Genomic DNA, 12667 nt, shown 5'->3' with positions numbered 1-12667 from the left:
AGAAATAAATCGATATATATTATCTTGAATCAATCCATGACCCAGTGTATACACGTCTCAGGCTAGATCACAACTCAAAGTATATATATTTTTGGAATCAACCTCAACCCTGTATAGCTAACTCCAACATTACTGCATATAGAGTGTCTATGGTTGTTCCAAATAATATATATACATGGGTCGATATGATATGTTAAAATATTTGCATATGTGTCTATGGTATCCCAAGATTACATAATATATTAGAATACATGTATAATACAATATAAGTTAGCTAGGATATGATTTGTATAGATTTGTTAAACATTTCCCGTAGCTAAAAATATCAAAAATATCCAATCTTGTTTTACCCATAACTTCTTCATTTTAAATCCGTTTTAAGTGAATAAAATTGCTATGGTTTCATATTGAATTCTAATTTAAGAATCCAAACAGAAAAAGTATAGGTTTATAGTCGGAAATTTAAGTTACATGTCAATTACTAAAGAGGTAGTCATTTCCGTCGAAAGAACGACATCTTGATGACCATTTTGAAAAACATACTTTCACTTTGAGTTTAATCAAGATTTTTGGATATAGTTTCATGTTCATATGAAAAATCATTTTCCCAGAAGAACAACTTTTAAATCAAAGTTTATTATAGTTTTTAATTATCGAAACCAAAACAGCCCCCGGTTTCACTACGACGGCGTATATCCGATTTTATGGTGTTCATAGTGTTTCCAGGTTTTAAATCATTAAGTTAGCATATCATATAGATATATAACATGTGTTTAGTTGATTTTAAAAGTCAAGTTAGAAGTATTAACTTTTGTTTGCGAACAAGTTTAGAATTAACTAAACTATGTTCTAGTGATTACAAGTTTAAACCTTCGAATAAGATAGCTTTATATGTATGAATCGAATGATGTTATGAATATCATTACTACCTCAAGTTTTCTGGATAAAACTACTGGAAATGAGAAAAATGGATCTAGCTTCAAAGGATCCTTGGATGGCATGAAAGTTCTTGAAGCAGAATCATGACACGAAAACAGTTCAAGTAAGATTTTTACTCGAAATAAGATTGTTATAGTTGTAGAAATTGAATCAAAGTTTGAATATGAATATTACCTTGAATTAGAAAGATAACCTACTGTAAATAACAAAGGTTCCTTGATCTTAGATGATTACTTGGAATGGATTAGAAAGCTTGGAAGTAAACTTGCAAACTTGATAGTATTCTTGATTTTTATGAAACTATACTTATGGAATTTATGAAGAACACTTAGAACTTGAAGATGGAACTTGAGAGAGATCAATTAGATGAAGAAAATTGAAGAATGAAAGTGTTTGTAGGTGTTTTTGGTCGTTGGTATATGGATTAGATATAAAGGATATGTAATTTTGTTTCCATGTAAATAAGTCATGAATGATTACTAATATTTTTGTAATTTTATGAGATATTTCATGCTAGTTACCAAATGATGGTTCCCACATATGTTAGATGACTCACATGGGCTGCTAAGAGCTGATCGTTGGAGTGTATATACCAATAGTACATACATCTAAAAGCTGTGTATTGTACGAGTACGAATACGGGTGCATACGAGTAGAATTGTTGATGAAACTGAACGAGGATGTAATTGTAAGCATTTTTGTTAAGTAGAAGTACTTTGATATGTGTCTTGAAGTCTTTCAAAAGTGTAAGAATACATATCAAAACACAACATGTATATACATTCTAATGGAGTCATTAAGTCTTCGTTAGTCGTTACATGTAAGTGTTGTTTTGAAACCTTTAAGTTAACGATCTCAATTAATGTTGTTAACCCAATGTTTATTATATCAAATGAGATGTTAAATTATTATATTATCATGATATTATGATGTATGAATATCTTTTAATATGATATATACATTAAAATATCGTTACAACGATAATCGTTACATATAAGTTTCGTTTCGTAATTCTTGAGTTAGTAGTCTTGTTTTTACATATGTAGTTCATTGTTAATACACTTAATGATATATTTAAATATCATTTTAACATGTTAAATATAGTGTATCAATATCTTAATATGATACATATGTATTTAGTAGACGTTATCATAACGATAATCGTTATATATATCATTTCGAGTTTCTTAACTTAGTAATCTCATTTCTTATGTATATCACACATTGTTAATATATTTAGTGAGATACTTACTCATCATAATCTTATGTCAACCATATATATATGTCTATATATACCACAACATGTAGTTTTTACAATTTTGTAACGTTCGTGAATTGCCGGTCAACTTGGGTGATCAATTGTCTATATGAAACTTATTTCATTTAATCAAGTCTTAACAAGTTTGATTGCTTAACACGTTGGAAACATTTAGTCATGTAAATATCAATCTCAATTAATATATATAAACATGGAAAAGTTCGGGTCACTACATATAAGATGGTGACTGAGAGTGATTTAGGATTATGAATATGATTTCGTGATATGATGATAATGATCACATGAATGGATGATGATGATTTCAAATGATGAAGATGGGAAGAAGATGATGAATGGTTGATAATCGATGATGTCGTGTGTTGATAATTATGTTTTGTTAATGAGATGCGTATGATGGTTATGTCACGATAATGATACATAAATTGATACAACCATGATGATGGCTCGACTGATGATGATTTTATGAAAATGATAAATCAGTATGTATATGTTAATTAAGTTTAAACGCGAAGTAATACAGAAAAACAACAGCAGAGACGGGGTGAGGCGTGTAGTCGTTTAACGAGAGGTCTCAAGTTCGAGACTTGGGGGCGACACTTATTATTTTTTTCTTGTTTTGACGGTTGGGCCGTATATTGTCTATTGGGCCGAAATCCAGTTTTTGTTGGGCCAAGGAATTGATAGTGATGATCGGTATAATTATGGGGAAGAAGAAAAATAGGAATAGAATAAAACGAGTTATATAAATTTAGGTTAGGTTCTAATAATTTCGGAAAAACAAAGACAGAGGAGTGGTGTAGGGTGTTAGCCGTTGAGCGAGAGATCGCGGGTTCGAGCCCTGTCTGAGGCATTTTATTTTTAGGAAAGCTTAAAAGGTAGTTTTTTTTTATTTACTATTAATACTATTATTATTATTGATTATTATTATTGTTATTGTTATTAGTATTATAATTATTATTATTATTATTATTATTATTATTATTATTATTATTATTATTATTATTATTATTATTATTATTATTATTATTATTATTATTATTATTATTACTAATACATGTACTAAGTATCATTTATTATTATTATTAAGATTATTGTTACAATTATGATTATTATTAGTATTATTATTAAGTATTATTAGTATTAAGAATTTTTATCAAAATTAGTATTTTTATTGTAAAAATAATACAACCTTTTTATTTTTATTATTATTACTATCATTATTAAATTTTTTATATATTTTATTATTTTTATTTTTATTAACATAACTATATTAGTATTTTTATAATAAATAATAATTATCTATCTAAAGTAAATAAAGTAAATATATTATTAAAGAAACTTATAAAATATAATAATTATATCACTATGAATAATACATAAATTTATTCGATTTCAATAATGTGTGTTAATATATATATATATAAATGAAGAAGGTTCGTGAATTCGAGGCCAACCCTGCATTGTACAGTTCCGTCGTATGCATATTTTTACTACAAAATATCGTATCGTGAGTTTCATTTGCTCCCTTTTTAAATGTTTTTGCAATATATATTTTTGGGACTGAGAATACATGCGCTGCTTTTATAAATGTTTTACGAAATAGACACAAGTACTTAAAACTACATTGTATGGTTGGATTATTAAATCGAATATCACCCCTTCAAGTCTGGTAACCTAAGAATTAGGGAAATGACCCCTAATTGACGCGAATCCTAAAGATAGATCTATGGGCCTAACAAACCCCATTATGGAATTTGGAATGTTTTAGTACTTCGATTTAAATGGTGATTGCGATTGCCAATATTATGGCATACTTGCGAGTATGCGGGGGATATTCTATATGCATTATGTTAATGTCGGTTACCAGGTGTTCATCATACGAATGGATTTTATACACTTGCCAGTGTAATGATATTTATGAGAAATGAGGATCTTGTGGTCTATTAAAATTATGGAAATGATTGATTACGATAAACTAATGAACTCACCAACCTTTTGGTTGACACTTGAAAGCATGTTTATTCTCAGGTATGAAAGAAATCTTCCGCTGTGCATTTGCTCTTTTAAAGACATTACTTGGAGTCATTCATGACATATTTCAAAAGACGTTGCATTCGAGTCATTGAGTTCATCAAGATTATTATTAAGTCAATTATAGTTGGATATATTATGAAATGGTATGCATGCCGTCAACTTTCGATGTAAATAAAGTTTGTCTTTTAAAAACGAATGCAATGTTTGTAAAATGTATCATTTAGAGGTCAATACCTCGCGATGTAACCAAATGTAATGTATTCGTCCTTATGGATTAGGACGGGTCACGACATTCACGCATTCCAAAATCTGCAAAATCCGTGCAAGTCTATTAACAGTTTTTAGTGACACTTTTTTCAGCTTACATGATGGGATTCATGATTTTAACACTCAAAAGTGGAGGTTGAATTGTTGGATGGTGGTAAAATTGTTTAGGTGTGAAGACATTAAACAAGCTGAAAAAAGTGTCACTAACAACAAAGCCGTCCAATGAAGAAACAACACAAACTACAAGCACAATCACAAAAACTAGACCGAAACCTAGCACTAACCAAGAGAAGCACCAACTAAATCAAGATAACCATAAACTTCTCACGATACAAAAACGTAACAAGAAAGAAAAACGACCGATAATAAAAAACATAAAATGATAAAAAGAAGAACACCCCCAAACGCTCACACATCAAAGCTTCAAATCACATCAATATTAAACTTTCTCAACTCCTCACCATGAACCTCAGGCTTTCTTTTTTGTCTTTTCTTTGGCGTAGGCGCCGTCCTTGAACTAAGCACTTTACCTTCAACCCAAATATCTTTCCTCGCCTCATCGAAAAAATTAGTCTCTTTACCTGACAACGTACCAACGCCATCTCCTTTAGGCCTCAACTCTGAAGACTCCTCCCTGTTACGATCAACCGAATTCAAAACTCCCAAGCCAACATTTACAACTCTCGTAGGCCCACTATCACTCGCCTGGGCCTTTGTGCCCTCAGTATTAACCCGTCCATCCTTAGATTTCGCCCGAGCCAACATAGCTTTTCACTTGCCATACATACACAATGCATCATCTAGAGCTTTATGAATTGTTATTATCGATTTTTTTCTCCGAATACAAGATAAAAAAACATATACGGTGGCAAAATTAGGGAATAGGTTTGGAATTGTTTATGGAATAGGTTTGTGTTATTTAGGTTTTGTTTATTTTTCTTAAAAAAATTAAGGTTTGTAATTTTTGGAAAAAACAATTTGAGCAAGCTGATGAAGAAGAAGGTAAATAAACGAATTTACCCAAATGCACAAGTCAAGACGACTTAACGGAATTTTTTAACGACAGTTTGACGGAGGGATGCTGATTGTAAATTTTTTCATAAACAAAGGATGCTAAAGGTAAAAAATCCCCGAAAGACGCTGTTAGCAATAAGGGGTATAATACATGGATCAACGGAGAAAAAAGTGCCAATTATATATACAAAATAACAAGTCATGTAGACGCTATTAGTTATCCTAGATCAAACGTATATTTAATTTAGAGGTGAAAAACACTATACAAAGCTTAATCGAATAAACACGAACTTTCAAAATCATAGAATAAATCTACAAGAGATTAGAACGGCACATAGAGTTGGTATTCATGTTGGGTAATGTTTGGGACTAATTAGAGATGACAATATGCGGCTAGTGTATGTGTAAGGTGTGTAACTCAACAATGTAACCAGTAACCTATATTTATAGTATATGTATTGTCAGTCAGTCGACAGACTCCGTCTGTCTTTCGACCGACCTGTTATGTTGACTGATAGTCAACTAGCACCGACTTACTCTGTCTACCGACCGAGGCTTTTGTCGATTGACAGACTCCAACTGTCGGTCGACAATGAGTCAGTTTAACTATTGGTTAAACATTAACATAACTCAAACAAACGTCCAATAGTCAAAGTACGATTAGAATAAAGTTTGTCATTTAATAATTGAATTAACGTACATAACTATTAGCACTAGAGATTTACAATAATGCACCAAGAAGTCAAAAAAATATGAATGTCATATTCTTTTGACAAACATTGTCTCTTGGGCAATATATATAACTCCACACATAATTCTAGGTATGAGATGGGTTTGCACAACAGTTTACACTTAGCCACTAAAGGCTAGTCACTCTCCAAAAGAAGTAACAAATTCTTGCAACAATTCCTCAAAGATTGCAACATCTATATGCATCCCAATCTCCCTTACATTCAGCTCCCCATCACACCTTTTCCACTCTTCACCATTTTCACTTCGAAATTCAAATTCTACAATCGTACCAATCGCTTTTGATTTCACCATATTCCATGAATTCAACCTCCCACAAACGCGCCTCACAACTATTTCACGTCCTACTTGTTCTTCTTTAATCTTTTCCTCTACGGTGATATCCAACGCAAGTCTTTTGACATGTGATGGGGACTTTTCAACGCCTAAATCGTGTTCCTCCTTGTAACATTGTTCTAGCAAATGCCTTTCAAGTACAATTGGATCTAACTCCACAAGCCTCTCGAATCTAAGAAGTGTTTCAAGAAGTTGATCTTTTGTTCCTACAATTTATACACAAATACGCATTATCAAACATTAATGATCACACTCCGTATATATGGCTGATAGACTATATTTTTCTTCGTATACCGCTAAACATATTTTCTATTGTATTATTAGAGATCTATAAAAAAAGCACGAATCACTATTAGTCTAACCTTTGTTGCATTATCAGTAATGTACAAGACAAGTCACAAAGGAATATTTTAAAAAGTCGACTATCATAAATTAATGTATAGAACACTATGAGAATATCTTAATAAAGACTTGTACAAATGGACATATAAATGGATCCCACAAATTATTTGCGTATCATCATGAGTATTATATATTAATGATTAATTTAAAGGTTTAAAGCAAAAAATAGGCTACAAACTTACATAAATGTACCGATGTTGCTCACAAACTCATTTCCGTCCTACTGTCGCCTACAAACTTTCAAAAAATGTGCTAATATCAATATTTTATAGTTTTTACCTGTTACATACTAATTTTGACAAGATAATTTTTTTTTTGTTTAAAAAAAAGAATTAAGATACAATCCACGAACGACACGTGTTGATTTTAACCAGTTTAGCCGGTAACAAGTCATTTTTGTTTACATTGGTACACTTTTTGAAAGTTTTTGTTTACATCAGTACACTTTTTGAAAGTTTTTGTTTACATCAGTACACTTTTTGAAAGTTTGTAGGCGACAGTAGGACGGAAATGAGTTTGTGGGCGACATCGGTACATTTGTGTAAGTTTGTAGCCTATTTTTGACTTTAACCCTAATTTAAATTCATAACCCTTTGATTATGACCATCCCACTTGTATAAACTGGCCTACATAAGTCCTACAGTATATCACTAACTTTCTATATTTAGATGTTATCATCACTAGCTAACTTTCTTTAAAATATATCATGTCGGACGTCTCAGATGCAAAAAAACACAATTATTGAGATGAAAACAGATTAATCATTATCATTATCAATCATCTATTTATTAATTAATCTTTAAAGGACGCTTAATTTGTCACCTACTTTGTATACTCGAGTAACTTCTTTCAAAATCGTCCTTGTGTGAAGGGTCGAGCACTGATATTGGACTACATTGTTCATCATCATCAACACTGATTTCTTGAGATTGCTTATCTTTATCCTGTAAAATTCAAAAGTATTGAACTTTTATATTTCTTTAACAAACATATGAACATATCTATTATGTTTTGAAATTTATGTGGGAAAGATGACTAATTATTGGGCGTAGACTAGATACCAAATGGAAATGTAAGAAAAATGAAAAATATTTAATTAATGGGTTGAATTAGGTTTGACCTTTGACTTTTTTCTTTCTGTAGAAAATTTAACATGCAAAGTGGTTTGTCCTCTTATTATAGGAATTAAATCTTCATGTACGTTAGACAAGATATTGTGGTTGCAGGGTTGTCATCAGCAATAAATCAATTATAGGCCCTTCACCATTACTACTATTTTTGATAATATGACACAAGTAACCCCATTCCCATTAATGGATGTTTAGATAAGGTCATTCAGAATGACATGGTGTTTGATTTATCAATAGTATTGGTTGACAAGACTCCATTAAGTTTAATTTACATATTCTCGTTTCAAGCCAAAATTTCACTAGTAATAGTTTTAAATTTTTAATACAAAATTTTATTTTAGAATGTCAGAAGAATATCATTGGAACAATTCTTACAAGGAGCTAGACAAAAAGATTACAAAGAATCCATTGAATTTTGTAATTACTTTTAATTAATATATATAGTAAAGTAATAGTAATAACAATGAACATCAATTTGCTTTTTAAGATTGAGTAATAGTGATATTTCGAATAAGGGTGTTTAGGAGACATATACATATATATATATATATATATATATATATATATATATATAAACCAGTTAGGAGACATCATCGGCGACAAAAAATCCGGTGTCCGGCTGCAGGGGGATGGAGTTTTAAGTAAACAAAACCGAAAAGGGCTCGAAGGACTACACGTGGTCTCCGATTCAGATAACTTCTCGGACCACTCTTCACTACTAACCCGATTACGATCATTATATTTATATGAATGAGGAAACCGTGATTCATGATCACTTCCCTTGACATTCGGCCCTCTAAAGTTGTGACTTACCATCTTGGTTCTATGAAATTTTTCGCTAGGGTAGTAATTCGTTACATGGTGAGTATGTTGTGTGGTTTTATGCTTTAATAGTTTGAAAAATGATTGAAATAATCCGCTATTCTTTGTAGAAGATTGTTGTTGTACCCTCATGGCGGCATCACGTAGCATGGCAGGGACGTGGAGGAACACAGTGGTGTCGATGGTGGTGGTGGTTGAGGATTTGAGTTGATAACGGTGGTTCGCGATGAAATCGATGATGTGAAATGGCTCTTGATCTTCTTGAAGCAACTCATGTAGATGCTTAATACTCATTAGAATAAGGAGAAAATATACTTATGTTTGAGAAAGGAGTATAATCAAGATTTTGAGATGGATAGTATTGTTTTGTTGAACAAGAATAACATATGGAAGTTGGGAGAAATTGAATTAGGTGTTGGGTTGGGGTGATAGTTATATTAATAGATGATTTCTAACATATATGATAATAATATAAACAATGCAAAAGAAATAATATTATTTTTGTTATTATATAAACTAGCTTATTTCCCGCGAATTCGTGGGGCTACTTTATGGGACCAAGCAAGTATTAGTTATAAAGTACTTAATGTGAAACATTATATTATTTGCGTGATTTTTAGTAACGGACACAATCATAAAATATTGTTATATAGTTGTTGAGCAAATGATAACAAATAAACTTATAAATGCAAATCTAAACATGCTTTATAAATTCATATTAAGGTCCGCGATTTTGCAGGCACTATTGTATGAGTGTTACAGAAAATGTGATGATTTAAGTAAAGTAAATTTATACATAAGTAGCTTTATACATAAAAACATATTGATAATGAAATCTAAGTTTTTACACATGGATAACCATCACCAAAGATCATTAGTTCTTATGAAAATAATTAACATGAAAAACACATTTGCCTTTTTAAACGGGGCATTAGAATCCAACATTTGTCTTTTTAATTAGCTTGAATTCCCCCCTCTCATGACCAAATTCACCAGAATGTACTCCGTCTATCATTGTATGAATGCATTCCAACACATCTCGATCTATGTAGCCTGAATTTTACCCTGAAAATTCTATTAGTATATTTTTAATTGTTGATAAAAAAATTTTGTTATAAATATTCCTTATATAATAAGGAATAATAGTTTAATATATATACACAATTCACATTGTGGCAGTTCTTTATTAGCTTGGGTATTTACTACAAATTTTACCATTTATTTATACTATAAATTTGATCCGATTGACCAAATGCAGTTGATATATAAAACTACTGTATTTTATGACCAAATGACTCATTTATGTATTAAACTACACAGTATTTTATAAACTATAGTATATATCACTAAATGACCTATTTACTAAATGACCCATTTAATTTAAACTACTGTATTTTATGATCAAATGACCCATTTAGTTTAAACTACTGTATTTTAGGATCAAATGACTCATTTATACATTAAACTACTGTATTTTATAAACTCTACTATATATGACCAAATGACCCATTTATACATTAAACTACTTAAATGATCAAGGGGGTCTTAATGTGGGTAGTATTCGCACGTTCAATAATGCGTTGCTACTTAAATGGGTTTGGCGATTCTTTTCTTGTGATAATTCTTTTTGGGTCAAAGTGGTTAAGTCAATTTATGGCTCTCAAGGTGGTTTAGATGGGGCTATTCGTAAGAGCTCTACTACTTGGACTTCAATTGTGATTTTATTTTATAAAATGAAGCAACAAGGTATCATTCCCAATAATGGTATTCGAGTGAAATTTGGAGATGGTAGAAACACGTGTTTTTGGAAAGACAATTGGAGAGGTGATGGTCCTCTATGTTCCAAGTTTAATAGATTATTTCATTTAGATGTTAACGGGACTGCAAAATTGCCGATCGCAATATTGATGGTAATTGGGCTTGGGCTTGGAAGAGGGAGGAAATAGGTACTCGAAATTTTGTTGCATTACAGGGTCTTATTTCATTATTAGGCCATGTAGAACTTCATGAGGTAATGGACAGATGGGAGTGGAGTTTGACTACTGATGGGGTCTACAAGGTTAGTAACATGAGGCATATTTTTGATAGTTTTATGTTACCGACTTCGAATGTTAAATAATAGGTTAGGCCCAAGTCTAATATGTGAGTTTGGGTCCATTAGGGTTTAGTTAGTCATTAGGGTTCTATGAACTCTATAAATAGCGATTCAATAATAAATAATAATTCATGGGGTTTATAATGTTTAACATGGTATCAGTTAGGAGGTACGATCCTGGTTGAACCGCCTTTAACCGCCTTCCTCTATGGTGGTCCATCACCACCTCCAATTGTTTTAAAAACCCTATGTATAATCAGCCGGCATCAAATCTTGCTAATTCTAAGCCAATATTCAAAGTATTTCACATTCCCTTCTGTGTTTATCTTTTCTTTTTCTGTTTTTATCAATGCATTAAAAATAATCATGTCATATTAGCCCACCAAAAGTTAGCAGACTCAGCACCTTCGGTGAGCACAAGTTATTTTTGAAATCTTTTAATTATAAAATTTATTTTATCATCAAATATGAATTTATTTGCAATAATCTATTTTCTTCCTAAATCTTTTCTTCTTATATCCAATATTCTCCGCATCACTCAAATCTCCTATATCTCATCATATTGTTTTAATTAACTGCTGCAATAATCGGCGTGGGGTTGAGCCGCCTAGCCTGACTAGGTTCCAAACCCCGAAAAAAAAAAAGGAATACAAAAAAAAAAAAAAACTTGCTTTTGCAGCGTTGAAATGACTGTTATCGTGGAGAAAAGTTCTATGCCCAAGTTCTGCTCAATCCTTAGGCAAAGCAAGCCACGGCGTAAAAGAAACGAAAAAAACGCTACGGAAAAGGAATACGTAGTCAAGCAATTGCAACCACATCCGCGTGTATCATTCTATTCGGTGCAACAAAGAAGAAAAAAAATGTTACTTTTATGTATTTGTTAGTTTTTATTATTTTCGTAACTCTAGTCCGAACTTTCGCGATTTCGCCGTTCGGACTGCGGGGGAGTGTTAGATAATAGGTTAGGCCTAAGTCCAATATGTGGGCTTGGGTCCATTAGGGTTTAGTTAGTCATTAGGGTTCTATGAACTCTATAAATAGCGATTCAATAATAAGTAATAATTCATGGGGTTTATAATGTTTAACATCGAATACATGCATTAGATGGTATAAACAATTGCCTCGAAAGGTGAATGTTTTTGTGTGGAGAGTTTCGTGGAATAGACTTCCTACTCGACTTAATTTTTCGGTTCGCGGTATGGACATTGATGATATTGGGCGCCCCTTGTGCAACCATAGTGTGGAATCATTAGATCATTTATTATTCGGTTGCGTATTAGCTAGAGATATTTGGAGAAAAATTAAGATATGGGTTGATGTTGATCATTTGGGTGTCTTTGATTCGTGTTCCGAGTGGATTGATTGGTTCGATGGATCGCACGCTACCGCTGACTCGAAGGTGAAATTATATGTTATTGTGGCTTCATTATTATGGTATATTTGGAGCTATCGTAATAATACATTGTTCGGGTCCCATTCGATGAAGAAGTCATTTTTATTTGATTCTATTCGCAATTATTCATTTAATTGGCTTTGTAATAGAGGAAAATATAGTATTCGTTGGGACGATTGGCTCATGAACCCGTTGTAATTGTTTTG

The 12667-nt window shown here is 31.7% G+C and overlaps 1 protein-coding gene across 1 annotated transcript; it reads right to left on the bottom strand.

Moving 5' to 3' along the window:
* Positions 1 to 6330: 6330 nt before the first annotated feature.
* LOC139855097 (uncharacterized) lies at positions 6331 to 9267 on the bottom strand. Its single transcript, XM_071844346.1, has 3 exons — positions 9100 to 9267; positions 7848 to 7965; positions 6331 to 6825 (listed from the first exon to the last, which is right to left on the bottom strand). Exons 1-3 carry the CDS (start codon positions 9265 to 9267, stop codon positions 6404 to 6406), a joined length of 708 nt encoding a protein of 235 aa, XP_071700447.1. The 3' UTR covers positions 6331 to 6403.
* Positions 9268 to 12667: the final 3400 nt, after the last annotated feature.

The sequence above is a fragment of the Rutidosis leptorrhynchoides genome, chromosome 6 (genome assembly GCF_046630445.1).
Source record: "Rutidosis leptorrhynchoides isolate AG116_Rl617_1_P2 chromosome 6, CSIRO_AGI_Rlap_v1, whole genome shotgun sequence".
Lineage (NCBI taxonomy): Eukaryota > Viridiplantae > Streptophyta > Magnoliopsida > Asterales > Asteraceae > Rutidosis > Rutidosis leptorrhynchoides.
Note: the sequence above shows the minus strand (reverse complement) of the source record. Positions and strands in the feature narration are given on the sequence as shown.